Raw genomic sequence first — 19,310 nt, 5'->3', positions numbered from 1 at the left:
CCTCGCCCGCCCAGAACCCGTTCTCGTTCAACGCCGCCTGAATCGAGCGAACGTCGGGGTGAGGTTCATAGGCGTCAGAAGCGGAGTTGAAAGGCGTCGAGGTGTGTCGGGATCGAAAGCGAGGGGTGGGCGGAGAGATGCGCCGGGAGAGAAAGTCCTTAAGGAACGGCGTTCACCGCGCCGACGCGGTCGCATGGGGACCAGTGTTAGGAAATCAGTCGCGCCTGAATCGTCGCCATGAGGAAGATGTCGTCCTCGCCCATCTTGCACGTCGGCCACTCGCGGCTTCGGTCCACGCCGTCGCCTCTCCACGACGTCGGGTCGAGGACGACGGGGATCTCCTGGTCGTCGACGACGACGACGGCGGGGGACGCGGCGGCATCATCCGGCGGCGGCGACGACGCGGCGGCGGCGGCGGCGGGTTTGCCGTCCGAGGGGAGGAGCGCGTCGAGCATCCTCCGGACGTCCGCCTCGTCGTCCGCCGCCGCGGGCGCGGTCGCGGGCGCGGGCGCGGTCGCGGGCGCGGGCGCGGTCGGCGTCGGCATCGGCGTCGGCGCGCCAGCCTTCAGCGCGTCGATCTCGCGTCGGAGCGCTCGCACCTCTCGCGACATCGCGCCCATCTCTCGCAGCACGAGTTCCATCGCGTCGTCCTGCGCCCTCCGCGCGCGCAGGAGCGACGCCGCGAGCTCGTACTTGTCGTCATCCGCGCTAACGTCGTCGCTCGCGGCGGAACCGGCGCGGACGACGCGGCGCGCGCGGACGCATCGCGCCGACAGAGAGAGAGTTCGCGGAAGCGGCGTCTTCGCGAGACGCGGGGCGACGACGCGCGACGCGCCGCCGGCGTCGCTCCTCGCGGCGCCGCGACGCGCGCGCGCGAGCGGGCGCGCGGTCGACGGCGCGCGGAGCGCGGTGCGCGCGAACATGGCGCCTCGCGAGTCCCGGAGCGCCCGTGCCCGTGAGGAGAGGGCGGGGGGGGAATGCCCCGCGATTCGACGCGCCGTCTTATCCCTCGAGCCACTCGCGAAATGACGCGTTGTACTCGTACACATGTACTCTACAGTATGGGTTTTTAGTTTGAATCTAAACCCAAATTCGCGCGACCGGTCTATCCCCGTCGAAGCCCTCGGAAGTCGGAGCTCTGGCGGTCTTCGAAGAAAGACGTCGCCGCCGCGCGCGCGCGCGTCGTCGACGTCACACCTCGGCGCACTCGGACCCGCGCGTCGCACTCGCACGCGTCCGCTTCTCCTCACACGCCATGCAGTCGGTGCGTCCTCGCGCGGAATCGTCCCCCTCGCGCGGCGCGTCGCGGCGGCGTCGATCCGTTCGAGACGACGAGGACGACGTGTCCGCGTCTCGCGCAGAACCACAGGATCGATTCGATTCCTCCCTCCTCCGCGCTTCTTCCCTCCCGTCCTCCGCGCGCCTCCCCGCTCTGACGCGCGGAGTAAATCCCTCCCCTCGACGAACGCAGGCGATGATGCACGCGACGAGCGCGGCGTCGACCGCGGTCGCCGCGAAATCCGCGCGCGCGCGAAGGTCCGTCCCCGCGACGCGACCGTCGATCCGCCCGTCGCCGCCGCGCCGCCGACCCCGCGATCGATCGACGACGGATCTTTTTTCCTCCGTCTCGTCGTCGTCCACCCCACCCGTCATCCCGCTCACGCGTCCCCCTCCTTCCCCCCCCAAAACCCCTCTCGCCATCGCAGCTCCGCGTTCCTCAACGGCGGCTCCGTGGTGGCGGCGCGCGCGCACCCCGCGAGGCCGCGCCGCCCCCTCCGCGACCGATCCTCCCTCGTGACGCGAGCCGGGAGAGATTACTACGAGGTACTCGGGGTGTCCCGCGCCGCGGACTCGAAAGAGATGAAGCGCGCGTACCGCACGCTCGCGCGGAAGTACCACCCGGACGTGAACAAAGAACCGGGCGCGGAGGAAACGTTCAAGGAGATCTCAAACGCGTACGAGGTGCTGTCAGACGACCAGAAGAAAGCCGTCTACGATCAGTACGGCGAAGCCGGTCTCAAGGGTGGCATGGGAGGCATGGGAGGCATGGGCGGCATGGGTGGCGACCCGTTCAGCAACCCGTTCGACTTGTTCGAATCCTTCTTCGGCGGCGGCATGGGCGGCGGCATGGGCGGCGGCATGGGCGGGCGCGCGCAGCAGCGCAACCGACCGACGCAGGGCGACGACGAGCGATTCGATCTCCAGGCGCGTTCTCTTTTCACACTGGTCCCCGTACGACCGCGTCGGCGTGGTGAACGCCGATCCTTAAGGACTTTGCCCGGCGCATCTCTCCGCCCATCACACCTCGCTTTCAATCCCCGACACCTCGACGCCTTTCAAATCCATCTGACGCCTATGAACTCCACCCCGACATTCGTCAAAAATTCATTCAGATCGAGTTCCTCGAAGCCGTCTTCGGCTGCGAGAAGGAGCTCGAGGTGATGCGCCTGGAGGAGTGCGACGCGTGCACCGGCACCGGCGTCAAGTCCGGCACGCGGCCGGCGAGCTGCGGGACGTGCGGCGGTCAAGGGCAGGTCGTCGCGACGGTTCGAACGCCGCTCGGGAACTTTCAACAGGTGACGGCGTGTCAGGTGCGTTCTATCTCACACTGGTCCCCATACGACCGCGTCGGCGATGTGAACGCCGTTCCTTAAGGACTTTTCCCGGCGTCTCTCTCCGCCCAGGGTCCCTCGGTTTGAATACCGACACACCTCGACGCCTTTCAACTCCGCTTCTGACGCCTTTGAACTCCACCCCGACGTTCGCTCGTATGGACAATTACCCTCAGGCGTGCGGCGGAAGCGGGCAGACGTTCACGCCGTGCGGCTCGTGCGGCGGCGACGGGCGCGTCCGACGGTCGAAGCGCATCTCGCTCCGAGTGCCGCCGGGAGTTGACAGCGGCTCGAGGCTGCGCGTGCGGTCGGAGGGCAACGCCGGGAAGAAGGTACGCTCGCGCGCGCGCGTCGCCGCTCGTTCACGACCGCTTGTTTTTTTTGACGAGTGGCGCGCGCTACCGATCACGCGCTCGAACGATAGACTGACGCGCGTCTCCCCTCGACCAATCAATCGTCACCCATCACATCGCAGGGCGGCCCCGCGGGCGACCTCTACGTCTTCGTCTCCGTGAAGGACGACCCGGACTTGAAGCGGTTCGACGGCGTCAACGTCTCCAGCACGGTGACGATCCCGTACACGTCAGCCATTCTCGGCACGGTGCGTTCTAGTATCACACTGGTCCCCATACGACCGCGTTCGCGTGGTGAACGCCGATCCTTAAGGACTTTTCCCGGCGTCTCTCTCCGCCCGCCCCTCGGTTTCAATCTCCGACCCTATGACGCCTTTCAACTTCAACTGATGCCTTTCAACTCCACCCCGACGTCGCTTCCTACGGAACGACCCTCAGACGCAAAAGGTGCGCACCGTGGACGGCGAGGTCGACCTCAAGATTCCAGCGGGGGTGCAGCCGGGCGCGACGTTGCTGATGGCGAAGCGGGGCGTCCCGAAGCTCGGGTCGCCGAGCACGCGCGGGGATCAGTACGTCACCGTGAAGGTGACCATACCGAAGTCGCCGAGCGGAGAGGAGAAGAAGCTCGTCGAGCAGATCGCCGAGCTGTGACGTAACCGCCGCGACGCGAAGGACGGAGGACGGGAGTTACGGCGGCGGAGGGCGGAGCCAGCCGGCGGCGTTCGTTCATTTTTTCTACTAAATATTACCGCGTGCACGACGAAACGAAACAGAAACAGAACGGTCGCGGCGTCCGCCGGTCCTTTTGTCCTCGCCGACCCTCATCACTCATCGCTCGTCGTCGTCCCCGCCGCCCGCCCCTCTGCTAAACGCCGCGAGCGCCCTCAGGGTCGTTCCATACGAGCGAACGTCGGGGTGGAGTTGAAAGGCGTCAGAAGCGGAGTTGAAAGGCGCCGATGTCGGAGATTGAAAGCGAGGGACCCTGGGCGGAGAGAGACGACGGCGAAAGTCCTTAAGGATCGGCGTTCACCGCGCCGACGCGGTCGTACGGGGACCAGTGTATAGAACGCACCTCAGGAATCCGTACAGCGCGACGAAGAGCAGCGCGAGGAGCAAGACGGTCGAGGACGAGCGCGACTGCGACCGCGCGCGCTGCTGCCTCGCGGCGTCGAGCGCGCTCGCGCTTCGACGCCTCGCGTCGTCGTCGTCCGTCTTCTTCTTCTTCTCTTTCTTCGCGTCGTCGTCTCCGTCTCGCGCCTCAATCTCCGACTCCGTGGGCGTCTCCGTCGGCGTCTCCCTCGGCGCGTCCTTCCCCTCCCCGTCCCCCTCCGCCGCCGCCGGCGGCGGCTTCGGACGCGCCTTCTTCTTTCGTCGCCGCGGCAGCTCCGACCCGGCGAGGCCGATCCCGGCGCTGTCGTTCTCGTCGAGCTCGACTATCTTGACCATCGGACGATCGATCGGTGCCGGCCTCAGATCAGATCCGTCTTCTTCCGATCCCCGTCGCGCGTCCCTCCCTCCCTCCGCGCCTCGCTCGCGCTCCGCCGCGCTCGTCTCTCTCTCGCCGCCGGTCCACCGAAGCTCGCCGAAGACGATTCCGCGACGCGCGACGGCGTTTCCGCGGCGGGGGTCGCGCCCGCGCTCCGCGAAGTGGGGCGGGGGTACGGACGCGCGATCTCACAGTCCTCTACTCGTCGCGCGAAATAAATCGTCGTCGTTCGCGCTACTCCTTCCATTCATTCCTGCCGCCTCCGTCGCCCCCGCGGATGTCGTCGTCGAGGCGCGGGTTCGCGGGTCTCCTCGCCGCGGTCCGCGCGGCATCGCGCGCGCCGTCGTCGACGGCGCCGTCGTCGACGATCGACGCGTTTTCGCGCTCGCACCGGCGCTTCCTGCGCACGACGACGACGCCGCGGTGGCGACGGCTCGAGACGACGACGACGACGACGACGCCGGCGACGATCTCCGTCTCGTCTCCCTCGCTCCTCCTCCTCCGCTCGCCGCCGCCGTCGTCGTCGACGCGCGATACGCGACGAGGCATCGTGTACCGCGCCGGGAAGAACAAGATGAAGACGCAAAAGGACGACAACCTCGACACGGGGAAGACGAACCAAGGGCTGCGCGTCAACTCGCAGATCACCGCGCGGCAGATTCGACTCGTGAACGTCCCCGACGGCGACGACGACTCTGACGACGATTCTGACGACGATTCCGACGACGACGACGCCGCCTCGGAGGACGCCTCCAATACCTCCAATACCTCCTCCTCCTCCTCGAAGCCGTCGCACGAGATCATAAGCACGCTCGTCGCGCTCCGACGCGCTCGCGACCTAAACCTGGACCTCGTGGAAGTGAACCCTCGCGCGACGCCGCCGGTGTGCCGCCTCATGAGCTACGACGCGTATCGATACGAGCTGAAGCTGAAGGATAAGGAAGCGCGTCGCCGCGGCGTCGACCGACGACGCCAGGACGTCATCAAGACGTTGCGGCTGAGCGCGAGGATCAGCGATAACGATCTGAAGACGAAGGCGGTCCAGGCGACGAAGTTTATGGCGTTGGGGCACGGCGTTCGCGCGCGGATCGAGTTTAAGAAGAACGACGGCGTCGCGCCCACCGCGGCGATGCGGCACGCCGCGGGCGAAATCTTGTTCAAAGGTGCGCGCGTCGTTATTGTTGCGCATTTCTGACCGTTCCCCGTATGTTGTGCGACCCCGTTCGCGCGGCGCGTCCATCGCGAAAGACTTTCGAAAGACATTCTTCTGACTCTCGCGTTCGTTCGTTCTACCGTCTCGTTCGTCGTTAAAAGACTTTCGAGAGATGTTAGGACCGCACCGGCTGGACATCGACGGGAGAATGGTCGGGCCGTCGCACATGATCCTGCAAGTGTCGCCGATTCGCGTTCCGAAAGGGCACAACCCGAAGAAGGAGAAGAAGAAGGAACCTGAGGTGCGTTATATACACTGGTCCCCATACGACCGCGTTCGCGTTGTGAACGCCGATCCTTAAGGACTTTGCCCGGCGCATCTCTCCGCCCACCCCTCGCGTTCAATTCCCGACCGCGACGCCTTTCAGCTCCAACTGACGCCTTTTAACTCCACCCCGACGTTCTCTCGTATAGAACGGCCCTGACGAGAAGGAGAAGAAGGACGCGAACACCGCGCCCGAGTCAACCGCGCAAACAGCCGTCAAGCTCGCCGCCGCGTCCCGAGCCGCGACGGGCGCCGTGAAGGACGTCGCGATCGAGGACCTCGCCGCGGCGATCGAGGCGAAAGCGAGCGAGGTGAGGGAGCTGAAGCTGAGGGCGAAGGGCGAGGGCGGCGAGGGCGTCGAACGCGGGGCGATCGAGCGGGAGGTGGATCTGTTGCTGGCGCTGAAAGAGAGAGCGGCGGCGGCGCGAGGGGCGGCGGACGGAGAGGACGGATAGCGCCGCGGTAGTACGTGTAGTATTAGGTCGTTCGTTTGATATGACAACACCAAACGCGCGCACGTATCCCTTCCCGTGATCTGATCGTACAACAGCGCGCGAGGTCCTCCCCGAGAAGAGACGCGTTCATCGTTCAAAAGCGTTCGATGCACCGCGTCGCCCCCCGGTTTTAACTCTCTGAATCGCGCCGTCTCCCTCCATCCGTTTCCATTTCCGTTTCCTTACCCTCCTACGATCGCCGCCTCCGCCAGACGCACCACTGGTCGCCGTGCATCGCGTACTCCCACATCGTCTGATCCTCCGGCGCCCAGTCGTTCGGCCCGATCTTCATGATGAGCAGCGGCTCCCCGTTTTCGCCCTCGTCGAAAATCTCCGCCGCGTACACCGCCTGCTCCGCGCACAAAATCTTCACCCCAGACCGGCACTTGATCCCAACCTCCTTCCTCAACTTGATGAGGTCCAACAGCGGCTGCTTCAGCTCCGGCCACTCGAACAGATGGTCCCAGAAGATCGTCGGCGTCCCCGGGTGCGTCATGATGTACGCGTATCCTTGCATCTCGAACCCCTCGGGGAACCTCCAGTGCCCCTGCGTGCTCCCCGTGTCGTGGTTCTCGATGAACGTAACCGCGCGGCTCGGCCAGCGGCCGACGACGCCCGGCGGCTTCCCTTCCGTGTCCGCGAGGCGCCAGTACTCCTGCCGCTCGAACACCGCGTGAAGGATGCCCTTCGTGGTGACGTCGAACGCCCCCGCGGTGGCGTCCGCGTCGTCCATCCACGACACGATGCGCTGCCGGTGGTCGTCCTGGTTATACGCCGGCTCGTCGTAGTTGTACGCGAGAGTGTCCCAAAACTCCCCCACGGCGAAGTGGACGTCCGTCGCCTTCATGTAATCCGCGACGTGCTTCCCGCTGAACCCGCGGACGTAGTCGAGGCGCCAGCCGTCGTACCCAACCTCCGCTTGCATCCACTGCATCCACGTGCAGATGTCGCGCTTGACGAAATCCTGCGAGTGGTCGACGTTGGGCGCGGCGTGGAAAAAGTCGCCGCTGTGTCGTTGAAAGGGGTGGAGTTGAAAGGCGTCAGTTGGAGTTGAAAGGCGTCGAGGGCGGGGATTGAAAGCGAGGGGTGGGCGGAGAGAGACGCCGGCAAAAGTCCTTAAGGATCGGCGTTCACCACGCCGACGCGGTCGTATGGGAACCAGTGTGAGATAGAACGCGCCTGCTGTGATTGCCTTGCCCGCCGAAATGCGGGTCGTCCTTGACGATGGCGCGCGCGTCCCAGTCGAGCTTCCCGCCGTACCTGTTCCACAGACCGTCCGGGCCTTGGAACTGCGCGCAGCGGTGGTTGAGCACCGCGTCGCCGAGGGCTTTGATGCCGTTCTCGTGCAACGCGTCGATGCACCGTTTGAGCTCTTCTTTGCTTCCGTACCACGAGTCGAGGTCGTACAGATCGCTCGGCATGTACCCTTCTTGGCTGACCGAGTTGGTGGGTGGCGGGAGCCAGATCACGGTTATCCCCATCTCTTTCAGCTTGGGCGCGAGCGTCGTGACGCGCTGGTACCACGCCCTGCCGCCGTCGACGCGGCACGACTCCCAGTTGAACCCTTGGAGCAAAATCTCCTGACCGGTTCCCGTGGGTTGCTGCACGCGTTCGCCGATCCGCGCCGGCGGCGGAACGGCCGTCTCCGTTTGCGTTTGCGTTTGTAACACCTCCGTTGTAACCACCTCGGGCACCTCCGCGACCGGAGGGAGGGAGGAGAAGTCGGAGTAGACGACCGGCGGCGCGATGTTCACGCCCGTGCTCGGGGGGGCGATGTTCACGCCGGTGGGGATGGGCGTCTTGGGCGCCGCGGGCGCCGCCGGCGTCGGCGTCGGCGCCGGCGTCGGCGGCGCGGGCGGCGCCGCCGCGTCCGCTTGCTTCTGCAGCTCCAGAAGCTTCGCCTCGATGGACGCGAGCACGTCCAGGTCCGCGTCCGCCTTGACGGCGTCGTCCGCCTTGATCGCGTTCAGCTGCTTCTCGAGATCGATCTTCGCGCGCTCGCGGAGCCGTTCCTCTTCTTGCCGCGTCTCCGCCGCCAGTCGCGCCGCCTGCGTGGGTGAAGCGATCGGTCAGTCGAACGTCTTACCGGTCAAACGTTGAAAGGGAAGCGCGGGTGAAGAGTGACGACGGGAAAAGTCCTTAAGGAACGGCGTGCACCACGCGAACGGGGTCGTATGGGAAGCAGTCTCACCGCCGCCGCCTCCTCCGCGGCTTTCACGCGCGCGGCGATCTCCTCCTCCGCCCTCCGCTGCATCTCGATCCGCTCTCGCTCCACCTCCTCGATCCGCTGCTTCTGCGCCTCCATCGCGAACGTCTCGAGCTCCCCCGCGCGCGTCACCGCCTGCTCCGTGAGCATGAGCTCCGACTTGTCGCGCCACGCCTTGAGCGTCTCTTCGTCGATCTCCATCGTCTGCTTCAAGTCGTTCTCCGCGGCGGCAGCCTTGGCCTTGTCCGCGTTCGCCTTTTCGTTCGCGGCGTCCTGCGCCACCTTGGCGAGGTCGTCGAACTTGGCGTCGCGCACCGCCTTGGCCTTATCCGCGGCGGACTGCGCCTCCACCGCGGCAGCCTCCGCGTTTTGCTTGGCGATGACGGCTTGCGCGATGAGCCGCCGCGCCTTGGTGTTCGCCTCGCGGTTCGCCGGCACCTCCTGCGCCGCCTCCGTCGCCTCCATCGACAGCTTCTGCGCATCCTTCGCCGCCTCCAGCGCGAGCGCGGCTTTACGCATCATCTCCGCGATCGCGCCGTCGACGTCGACGCCGACGAGCGCGGCGACGGCGGCGTTGCCCATCGCCATCGTCGCCGCGTCCATGTTGGCGACGCCGGCGGCGTCGGACGCTCTCACGGGCGGTCCCCCCGCGTAGAGCTGCGAGCTCAGCGCGGTGGTCTCGGGGAGCTTGATGTAAAAGTCGCCGCCGCGGTTGTCGAACCAGCGGTTCTTATCGCCGTTCTCTTTGAGGCAGAAGCGCAGGCCCACGGGCGCGGCGCCCATGTCGAGCTCGACGTAGCCGAAATCGCTGGCGAGGCCGCCGCTCACCTTCTTCATCGCCGTCTGAACAGCCTTGCCGTCGCCGTACTCCTTCGTCCCCTCAGGGCGGTTCTGCGGGCTCGGCAGCGCCCACTGATCCTGGCGCGCGCCCCTCGGGACGACGCCCCAGTGCAACAGCAGCGAGTCCACGGGGAGGTCCGTCTCGACGCGCACCTTGCACGCCGCGTTCATCGAGCCGGCTTCTGTCTCGACGCGGACGCCGACGCGCGCGACGACGTCGACGTCGGTGTGCGAGAGCGCCTTGTGCTCGTGGGTCGCGTGCCACGGCACCTCCACGGGGGGAGGCGGGACCTTGAGGACCATCTTCTTCTTCTTGGGACGCACCTTCTTCGGGACGGGCGCGGGCATGTACGACTTCGCCGGCGACTTCGCGGGCGGCGGCGCGGGCGCAGGCGTCGCGGGGACGACGTTGTTGACGTCCGGGGGGTTGACGACGGGAGCCGCGGCCGCGGCGGGAGGGGTCGTCGTCGCCGCCGCGGAAGCCGCCGCCGCCGCATCGCGCGTCTTCTTCCCCGCCGCCTTGCGCTGCAGAAGCGTCGCCACCTTGCGTTCCTTCTCCTTGGCGCGTTCCTTTTTGAGCGCGTCGCGCGCCTTTTTGGCCATCGCCTTGGCCTCCTCCCTCTTCGCCCTCGCCTCCGCGCGCATCGCAGCCTTCGCCGCGATCGCCTCCGCGCGCGCGCTCTCCCGCTCCTGCTTCTTCGCGTCGCGCTCGGCAATCTTCGCCGCGCGCGCGTCCTCGCGCTTCTTCGTCTTCTCCTCCTCCGCGGCGGGATCCGGCTTGGTGTACGACGACAGCTGTCCGAGGAGCGCCGCCATCCCAGTCACGCCGCCGCCGCCGCCCTCGTCGTCGTCGTCGTCATCCTCCTCCTCCTCCTCCGCGTTAAGCGCGTCGTCCTCGTCCTCGGACCCGAAGATTTCGTCCTCCTCGATTCCGAGCTCCGCGTCGACTTCGGCCTCGATGCGCGCCATCGCGGCGCCGTCGTCTTCGCCGTCGGCGTCGGAGTCCGAGTCGGAGCTGGCGCCGAGATCGGCGTACTCCGCGTTGATCGCCGCGATCTGCGCGTCGAGCTCGAGCTCCTCTTGGGCCATCGCGTCCGCGGCAGCCTTCGCGGCGAGTTCCTCCGCGGTCGGCGCGGCGGCGGCGGCGGCGGCGGCGGTCGGGGACTGGTGCGGGTCGAACGCGATATCCGCCGCGTCCGAAATGCCGCCTGCGTGGGTGAAGCGATCGGTCAGTCGAACGTCTTACCGGTCAAACGTTGAAAGGGAAGCGCGGGTGAAGAGTGACGACGGGAAAAGTCCTTAAGGAACGGCGTGCACCACGCGAACGGGGTCGTATGGGAAGCAGTCTCACCGTCGATTTCGTCGTCGTCAACCTCCTCCATCTCCGGCTCCGGGAGCGCCGGGCACGGGATCTCGAACGGCTGGTGATGGTTCCCCGGGTCGTGGTACCACTGCCCGTGCGCCTCGTCGTGAAGCACGAACTTGATCATGTGCGGGCAGTCCTCGATCGGCCCCTCGATGGCGAACTTCACGACGCGTACGCCGTCGGGCGCGCCGAGCGCGTCGAGCTCCTTATCCGAAACCGGCTGCAGCGGCGACTGGCACGCCTCCTCCAGCGTCTTCGTCCCCAGCGGCAGCGCCTTCGCGATCGACGGCGGCGGGACGCACCACTTGTGCGGGTTCGCCTTCGTGACGCACCCCCAGTGAATCGTCAGGTCGCCGTTCTCGACGTCCTCGCGTTCGCACTCCACGTCGACGCGAAACGTGATTCCGTTGCTCGTCGCCTTCATCCTCACCTCCGTGGGCTTCGTCTCGCGCATCGTGATGACGTACTCCTCCTCCGCGAACAGCTCGCGCGCGCCCTTGTTCACGCGCGCGTCGTTATCGATCCGCTGGAGGCGCCGCTGCTGCTTCGCCTCCTCGGACTCCAAGATCGCCGCCGCCTCGGGCGAGATTGGCAATCGGGGGTCGCCGAGCGGCGGCTTCGAAGCCGACGAAGCCGTCTTCTTATCCGCGGCGTCGTTGCCGGTGCTCACCGCGCGGACGACCCCGACGAGCGGGGAGCGTCCGAAGCCGCCACCCGATCGGGAGGGACGGACGCGTCGCCGCGCCGCGGTCGAAACGACCGAAGACGAAATACCCCGGCGGGGGTGGGCGCCCGCGACGGCGACCGAGGGCGCCGTCATCGCGGTCGCCGCCGTCGCTGGCATGCTGCAGCCTCGCCGCTCGCCGCTGTCTTCACGTGCGGACGCGCGCGATGCTGCGAGAGGGGAGGGGAACGAACGAGAGACGAGAGGAAATAAGGGAAGGAAGGGTCGACGTCAGAGAGACGTCGTCGCGTCGTCGGGGGTCTCGGCGATCGCCGCGGAAGGATTATTTATTATTTTTCAACGTAAACGCGCCAGGTTGTCACCCGCGAATAAAGCGCGGGGACAACTCAGCGACCGTACCCCCGCGCGCGGCGGCGCGCGCGGGGGTACGACGAGCGAACACCGCGATGGGGACGCGCGAGTCGCGGCCGCGACGCGCGGGAACGACGCGAATGGGCGTCGTTCGCGCGCGGACGCGTCGCGCGACGCGTCGAGAGCGGGATTCGCGCCCCGCGCGGCGCCCGCTTTCGGCGGTCGTCGGCGCAGTTTCTCGGCGATCCGCGTCGGTCGATCCGAGCAGGGATCGAGGGCGCGCGCGACCGCTTCGGAACGCGCGGCAAAGCGCGATGAAACCCGCAGATCCGAGACGCGGGGCCCTCCGCGCGCGATTCGCCGCGAAGGCGGCGCATCGCGCGCGCGCGCGCGGCGACGCGGCGCGCGCTGTCGCGCGCGCGAGGACGATAGAAATCACACCGCGTTTTCCGAGTCGCAGGGATGGAAAAAAGATTGCTTGCTGACGCGCGCGAGGTTCGAGCGCGCGCGCACCGTGTCTCCGCGCGCCTCCCGCGGGTTCTCGTGTGCGCGCGCGAGGTCTCCGTGCCCCGTGCGATGTCTCTTCGCGTGCCTCTCGCGCGTTCGCCTCCGCGCGTCGCGCTCTCCCGCGCGCGATGGAATGCCCCGAGCGAGCAGCCGCCCGCGCTCGAGCCGTCGCTTGAAAACTTGAAAACCGGACTCGTCCCCACCGCGCGCGCGATTTTCCCTCCACTTTTTTCGCGGCTCGCGAGATCTCCGAGGCTATCCGCGAAGCGTCGTGCGCGGCGCAGCGCGACCGCGGTCGGTCGCATCGACCGCGATTCGCGGTTCAGAGACTGGGAAACGCTCGAAAACCAAAACTCGCGCGGATCGATGAATTTCGACCGCGACGCTTCGATCGAGCCGAGCGATCGCGCGCGGTCGAACCGTCGGTTCATCGGATTTGGGGGTCGCAAACCCTCGATCGCGCGGTCGCGCGCGGGATAAGTTTAGGCTTCGAACGACGCGCGCGCCGCCTTTGAAAAGGAGGCAGCCCGGCGCTTGGGCGTCTCTTCGACTCGGCTTCCGACGCTGACGCGGATTTTGTTACGTTCTCCCCCCCCCCGCCCCCGCCCCCGCCATTCCCTCCGCCGCCGCGCTTCCGCGTTCCTCCATCATGCATCGCATCGCGAGCCTCGGGGACGTGCAGGAGAGCAACAAGCACGAGCGGCACCACGCCGCGCCCGCCGAGCGCGCGCGCTTCGGACCGTGGGCGGGTCCGTCGTCGCCGCCGCCGCACGCCAAGCCCGACTCCGACGCGTACGACGAGCAACGCGCGGCTCTGCTGGATCTCGGGAGGCTGTTCGAGGCGTGCGTCAAGGCGGTCGTCGTGACGCCGCTCACGGCGGCGTGGCAGTCCGTCGCGGGGTTGTACCACGTGACGGCGAGGAACGATTTCGAGGCGCTGCACGACGTCGCGTGGGAGCTGGGGATGGGGTCGCCCGAGTAACGCGTATAAACACAGAAGAGGGGAAGGGGGCACTGCGTGCACGATGAGATCTGACGAAGGAAGCGAGAGAGACGAACCTAGCTAGGAACCAAGCGACCGCCGGCTACAGCTCGTCGCGCGCGGCGTTCGGGGACGGGGACGACGCGCGGCGCGCGGCGTCCGCGTCGCCGAAGCCCGGTCCTCCATGTAGAGCTTCGCGTCGGCGCCGGCAGCGATTTTTACGGATTCCTTCTTCTCCCTCGAGGCTTCGTCTTCGTCTTCGTCTTCGTCTTCGTCTTCGTCTTCGTCTTCGTCTTCGTCTTCGTCCTCGTCTTCGTCTTCGCGGTCCCTCAACGCCGCCGCCATCGCGCTCTCGCCCGGTCTCAGATCCCCCGCGGCGATAAGTCGGTCCTTCACAGCACGTGAACACGTATTAATCTACGACTGATTGCCCATACGAGTACTTGTAGTACTCGTAGGTCTGTTTGATCAAGCGGACGACGACCGCCGTCGTCGCCGTCGCGCGCGGGGTCACACCGCGGGACGCGCGCGAGGGTCGCGCACGGCGCGCGAGGAGAAGACGGACGCCGGGACGGCGCGCGCGCGGCGGGGACGAGCGCGATGGCGTCCGCGGCGGGATCCGTCGCCGCGGCGTCTGCGACGACGACGGCGTCGACGCGGTGCCGTCGTCGTCGCGTCGCCGCGAGCGTCGGCCCCGACGCGACGCGATCGCGCGCGCGCCGCCCGCGCGTCGTCGCGCGCGCGAGAGGCTTCGGCGTCTCCGAGGCGGACGACGACGCGACGACGGACGGCGACGGCGACGGCGAGGTCGGCGAGGTGGGCGCGAACGACGACGCGAACGACGCGTCGTCGTCGTCGTCGTCGTCGATCGCCGGCGCGCCGTCGCGCGCCGCGGCGTCCGCCGCGGTGCGCGCGCTCGCGGACCGCGTCCTCCCGAACGGCGCGTCCGTGAACGACCGCGACGACGAGACGGGGGAGACCGCGCTCGTCGTCGCGAGCGAGCGCGGGGATCTCGACGACGTCCGCGCGCTGCTCGCCGTGGGCGCGGTGCGTTTCGTAGTTGGTTTTTTTTTTGGTTTTTCACCCCACCCCCGGTTTCAAATTTCATCGCGTCGCGAGGTCGCTGCCGTTCAACTGACCGAGGTTTGGTTTCAAAAACGCGCCGCGCGCAGGACGTCGCGATCGCGTCCTTCTCCGGGTGGACCGCGCTCCACGGCGCCGCGGAAAACGGCTCCATCGCGTGCGTTAAAGCGCTCATCGACGCCGGCGCGGACGTGAACGCGGTGACGAGCAGCACGGGGAAGAGCGTCCTGGACATCGCGCGGCAGTACGGGCGCGCAGACGCGGAGGAGGTTTTGGCGTCGTACGGCGCCGCGTTCGCCGTCACGCGTCGTATGGACAAACAGTCTGACGAGGAATCCGACGCCGACTACGAAGTGCTCGACGACGACGACGACGACGACGAGAGTGATACTGCCCTCGACGCGCTCGAGGCGCTCGTGCGACGCGCGCGCGAAGACCCGTCCTACGCGCCGACGGTCGCGGACATCGAAAACTTGAACGCGTTTCCGTTTGATCCGTTTCAATCGGAAGCCGCCGAGGCGCTGATACGCGGCGACTGCGTCGTCGTGTCCGCGCCGACGGGGAGCGGGAAAACGCTCGTGGGCGAGGTCGCGATCGTGAACGCGCTGTTGAGAGGACAGAAGGCGATATACACGACGCCGTTGAAGGCGCTGTCGAACCAGAAGCTTCGCGAGTTTCAGAAAATATTCGGCCCCCGACGCGTCGGCCTCAAGACGGGCGACGTCGAGATCAACGCCGCGGACGCGGACGTCGTCGTGATGACGACCGAAATCCTTCGCAACATGCTGTACCCGAGCGCGGGCGCGGAGGACGCGGGCGGCGGCGGCGTGACGGTTGACGTTCCATCTTCCGCCGTCGTCATCGGAGAAGACGCCGGCCGCGCCGACGGCCGACTCGAAGGCGTCGGCGTCGTGATCCTCGACGAAGTCCACTACCTCTCCGACGCGTCGAGAGGCACGGTGTGGGAGGAGACGATCATCTACCTCCCGAGCGCGGTGCAGCTGCTGTGCTTGTCCGCGACGGTCGGGAACCCCGACGACTTGGCCGGGTGGATAGAGGACGTGCACTGTCGCGGCGGGACTCAGTGCGAGGTCGTGCAGTCGGACTACCGACCGGTGCCGCTGACGTGGCACTTCTCGATGAAACCCGGTCACATGTACCCGGGACTGGGGCCGCTGCTGAACCGCGCGGGGACGCGGTTGCACCACGAGCTGTTTCCGTTCACGAAGGAGGGCGCGAGGGAGTGGGCCAACGCCAACGGCGGCGACGGGTACGGATCCTACGGGAACTCGTTCGACGACCGCTACGGCGTCGGCGACGACGACGACGGGTACTACGAGGGCGGGTTCTTCCGAAGAAACAACAACGATCGCGGTCGCGGTCGCGGCGGCGGCGGCGGACGAGGGCGGCGCGGCAGCGGCGGCGGCGGCGGCGGCGGAAGACGTTTCCCGCCGCCGCCGCCGTCGCCCGCGACGGATAAGCAACAACGCCGCCGGCTCGTCCCGCACGTGGAGACGACCGTCGGGCAGCTCGTCGCGGGGAACATGCTCCCGGCGGTGTGGTTCGTCTTCTCCAGAAAAGGCTGCGACCAGGCCGCGGAGTACTTGTGTAGGTGCGGCGCGAAGCTCGTGACCCCGGCGGAGGAGCGAGAGATCGCGGCGACGCTCGACGCGTTCGCGAGGCAAAACCCGGACGCGATCCGCGACGACGCGATCGAGCCGTTGCTGCTCGGGATCGCGTCGCACCACGCCGGTTTACTCCCCGGGTGGAAAGGACTCGTGGAGGGGTTGTTTCAGCGCGGGCTCTTGAAAGTGGTCTTCGCCACGGAGACGCTCGCGGCGGGGGTGAACATGCCGGCGCGATGCTCCGTGTTATCCGCGCTGAGTAAACGCGGCGACGCGGGGCCGCGGATGTTAACCTCGAACGAGTTCATGCAAATGTGCGGACGCGCGGGACGGCGAGGGTTCGACACCATCGGGCACGTCGTCGCGTGCCAGTCCCCGTTCGAGGGCCCCGAGGAGGCGTTCGATTTGGTGACGTCCCCGCCGGATAACCTGCGGTCGCAGTTTTCAATATCCTACGGCATGGTCCTGAACCTCGTGCGCGCGGGACGGCCGCTGCCCATGGTCCGATCGATCGTGGAGCAGTCGTTCGGGAACTACCTCGGCGGCAAGGCGAAGCGCGAGCAGACGAAAGAGCTGCGGCGGCTGAAGCAGCAGGCGGACGCCTTGCGCGAGCAGATCGAGATGGGCGAGTCGATCGTCCCGCAGGATGAATGGCGGCGGTACGTGAAGCTCGAGGAACGACTGAAAGAAGAGCGGCGTCTGATGAAGATCATCTCGAGACAGAGCTGGGACATGAAAGCGGAGATGGCGCGCGCGGCGATCAGAGATTTTCTCGAGATCGACGAGGGGATCGCGCTCGCGCTCGTGGAGCTGGACGACGTCGCGGAGGACGGTCAGGTGATTCGACCGGGGCGGAACCTCCCTCCGTCGTTTTCGAGAGGCGCGAGGCCAAAGTCGAAGACGATCGGGCTCATGCCGGACGGGTCGTGGTCCGTGGAGGATCCCGACGCGGCCGAGGATGACGTGGCCGATGGAGAGGATGACGTGGCTTCCGCTGATTCGTCGAACGCGGTGACGCCGAGAACCGCGGACGCGGCGGACGCCGTCGCCGCGTTTGACGACGCCGACTCCGACGAGTCACCGCACGCCACGCCATCCTCATCGTCGTCCACGTCATCTGCGTTCAGCCGCCCGCGCGGGCGCGTCGCGCTCGTCGCCGTCGTGGACGCGATCGCCGCGGATTCGGACGGCGTCGGCGACTTTATCGGCGTCGACCGCGACGGCGCGTGGTATCGGTTCGGCGCGGAACGCGCGCGGCGGGTGCTCAACGAACCGCTCGTGCTCGCCGCGGACGTGGACGCGTGGCCGCCGCGAGCGCCGCCGGTGCGGTCGTCGATCGCGTGGCGCAGGGTCGGGGACGGACTGTGGAGGGCGGAAGGGAACGCGGACGCGATCGCGGCGGCGGCGGCGGCGGGGGTCCCGCGCGCGGATGACGATTCAAATTCCGACGACGACGAATCAGGTGCGTCCCATACACTGGTTCCCATACGACCGCGTTGGCGTGGTGAACACCGATCCTTAAGGACTTTGCCCGGCGCATCTCTCCGCCCACCCCACGGTTTCAATACCCGCCCTCGACGCCTTTCAACTCCACCTGACGCCTTTCAACTCCACCCCGACTTTCGCTTGTATAGAACGGCCCTCAGAGATCGCCGCGTCGGTCGCCGCCGCCGACGACGACGACGCGAGCTTCGGCCTGGACGAGACGCTGCGCTTCCTGACCGAGCAGAGGGCGAAGGTCGCGGCGACGCGGCGCGAGATCGACGAGATGAAGAACGTCGCCGAGCTTCGACGCGCGGTGAAGTTGAACAACCGGAAGAGGGAAAAGTTGTCGACGCTCGACAAGCGGATTTCGCGGCTGGAGAAACGCGTCGGCGAGTACGCCGCCGCGGGTTGGGCGGAGTTCCTCAGGGTCGTGGACATCCTCGTGGAGATGGGCGCGCTCGTGGACCCCATACCGGAGGAGGAGCTCGCGCGGGAGGCGGAGCAGGCGGAGATGGAGGCGGCGGCGAAGGCGAAGGCGGCGGAGGACGACGCCGAGTCTTCGAAACCGAAAGACCCCGTCGCCGCGTCCGCGTTCGGAGACGATTTTTGGGAGCCGGACGCGCCGTTCTCGCTGTCCGCGCTCGACGACGCGCACGACCTCGCGCGCGGCGTCGACGTGAACGCGGAGCTCGCGGGGAGAGCGGCGGCGTTCGCGAAGAAGAAGAAGGACGCCGCCGTCGCGCGGCGGCGTCGCGAGACGCGCCGAAAGATGCGCTGGCCCTCAGGTGCGTTCTATCTCACACTGGTCCCCATACGACCGCGTTGGCGTGGTGAACGCCGATCCTTAAGGACTTTCGCCGTCGTTTCTCTCCGCCCACCCCTCGCTTTCAATACCCGCCCTCGATGCCTTTCAACTCCGCTTCTGACGCCTTTGAACTCCACCCCGACGTTCGCTCGTATGGAACGGCCCTCAGACGACGACGACGACGCGCGGGAACGCGGGGACGGTTCATCGCGCGAACCGTCGTCGTCGTCGCGCGTCGACACCCTGACGCTCACCCCTCTCGGGGAAGTCTGCGCGACGCTGCGCGGCGAGAACGAGCTGTGGCTCGGCGTGGCGTTGTCCGACGCGTGCGTCGCGGACCTCGACGAGTATCAGGTGCGTTCTACTATGCAAGCGTTTGGAGCACCCATCGCTCGGTTTCAACACTTGATCGCGTGGGTCCCTTTCAACTGACCGATGAACTACATTTTTTTGTATGGAGCGACCCTCATCAGCTCGCCGGCGTCTTCGGCGCCATCTGCGCGGACGCCAACCGCCCGGCGTCGTCCAGCTACGACCCGAGCGCGAAGCTGCGAGCGGCGCTGAGGAACCTCGAGCCAATCGCCGCGGGGGTGATGACGGTGCAGTACGAGGCGGGGATGAGCTCGAGCGTGACGTTGAGCGACGGCGTCGCCGCGTTGTGCGAGGCGTGGGCGAGCGGCGCGACGTGGGATCAGATCCGGCGGGACACGAACCTTGACGAGGGCGACATCGCGAGGGTGTTTCGACGCACCGCGGAGCTGCTCGCGCAAGCGCCGCGGACGAGGGAGCTCCCGGAGAGCGTGCGGAAGAGAGCGAAAGCCGCGGAGAAGCTCGTCCTGCGCCCTCCGATCACGGACCTCAGCTAGCTTCCTTCGTACTAGACTCTGATATCTTATACGAGTACGAGTACTGTACCTCTATCGATATCCCCCCCTCAACTCTGATATCTTATA

At 67.2% G+C, this 19,310-nt stretch overlaps 7 protein-coding genes across 7 annotated transcripts; 4 read left to right on the top strand and 3 right to left on the bottom strand.

Annotated features, from left to right (window-relative positions):
* Positions 1–206: 206 nt before the first annotated feature.
* MICPUCDRAFT_43708 (uncharacterized protein) lies at positions 207–923 on the bottom strand (the record flags this gene model as incomplete). Its single annotated transcript, XM_003064696.1, has 1 exon — positions 207–923. The coding sequence occupies one exon, from the start codon at positions 921–923 to the stop codon at positions 207–209; it is 717 nt and encodes a 238-aa protein (XP_003064742.1).
* Positions 924–1,782: 859 nt separating this feature from the next.
* MICPUCDRAFT_23733 (uncharacterized protein) lies at positions 1,783–3,616 on the top strand (the record flags this gene model as incomplete). Its single annotated transcript, XM_003064811.1, has 5 exons — positions 1,783–2,226; positions 2,394–2,591; positions 2,789–2,944; positions 3,088–3,213; positions 3,404–3,616. Coding segments are annotated over 5 exons (1,137 nt in total), but the record flags the coding sequence as incomplete, so codon positions are not given.
* A 375-nt stretch (positions 3,617–3,991) lies between these two features.
* On the bottom strand, positions 3,992–4,411 carry MICPUCDRAFT_54786 (uncharacterized protein; the record flags this gene model as incomplete). Its single annotated transcript, XM_003064695.1, has 1 exon — positions 3,992–4,411. One exon carries the CDS (start codon positions 4,409–4,411, stop codon positions 3,992–3,994), a length of 420 nt encoding a protein of 139 aa, XP_003064741.1.
* Positions 4,412–4,725: 314 nt separating this feature from the next.
* On the top strand, positions 4,726–5,646 carry MICPUCDRAFT_67854 (uncharacterized protein; the record flags this gene model as incomplete). The annotated part of the gene is made up of 1 exon (XM_003064810.1): positions 4,726–5,646. The coding sequence occupies exon 1, from the start codon at positions 4,729–4,731 to the stop codon at positions 5,644–5,646; it is 918 nt and encodes a 305-aa protein (XP_003064856.1). The 5' UTR covers positions 4,726–4,728.
* A 749-nt stretch (positions 5,647–6,395) lies between these two features.
* AMY5 (alpha-amylase) lies at positions 6,396–9,910 on the bottom strand. The gene is made up of 3 exons (XM_003064694.1): positions 8,614–9,910; positions 7,602–8,470; positions 6,396–7,429 (listed from the first exon to the last, which is right to left on the bottom strand). The coding sequence occupies exons 1-3, from the start codon at positions 9,814–9,816 to the stop codon at positions 6,613–6,615; spliced, it is 2,889 nt and encodes a 962-aa protein (XP_003064740.1). The 5' UTR covers positions 9,817–9,910; the 3' UTR covers positions 6,396–6,612.
* A 3,094-nt stretch (positions 9,911–13,004) lies between these two features.
* On the top strand, positions 13,005–13,602 carry MICPUCDRAFT_49329 (uncharacterized protein; the record flags this gene model as incomplete). Its single annotated transcript, XM_003064809.1, has 1 exon — positions 13,005–13,602. A coding segment is annotated over one exon (402 nt), but the record flags the coding sequence as incomplete, so codon positions are not given.
* Positions 13,603–13,959: 357 nt separating this feature from the next.
* Positions 13,960–19,276, top strand: MICPUCDRAFT_54781 (uncharacterized protein; the record flags this gene model as incomplete). The annotated part of the gene is made up of 5 exons (XM_003064808.1): positions 13,960–14,406; positions 14,532–17,625; positions 17,702–18,337; positions 18,527–18,711; positions 18,831–19,276. 5 exons carry the CDS (start codon positions 13,960–13,962, stop codon positions 19,221–19,223), a joined length of 4,755 nt encoding a protein of 1,584 aa, XP_003064854.1. The 3' UTR covers positions 19,224–19,276.
* Positions 19,277–19,310: the final 34 nt, after the last annotated feature.

Source organism: Micromonas pusilla (genome assembly GCF_000151265.4).
Source record: "Micromonas pusilla CCMP1545 genomic scaffold MICPUCscaffold_18, whole genome shotgun sequence".
Lineage (NCBI taxonomy): Eukaryota > Viridiplantae > Chlorophyta > Mamiellophyceae > Mamiellales > Mamiellaceae > Micromonas > Micromonas pusilla.
Note: the sequence above shows the minus strand (reverse complement) of the source record. Positions and strands in the feature narration are given on the sequence as shown.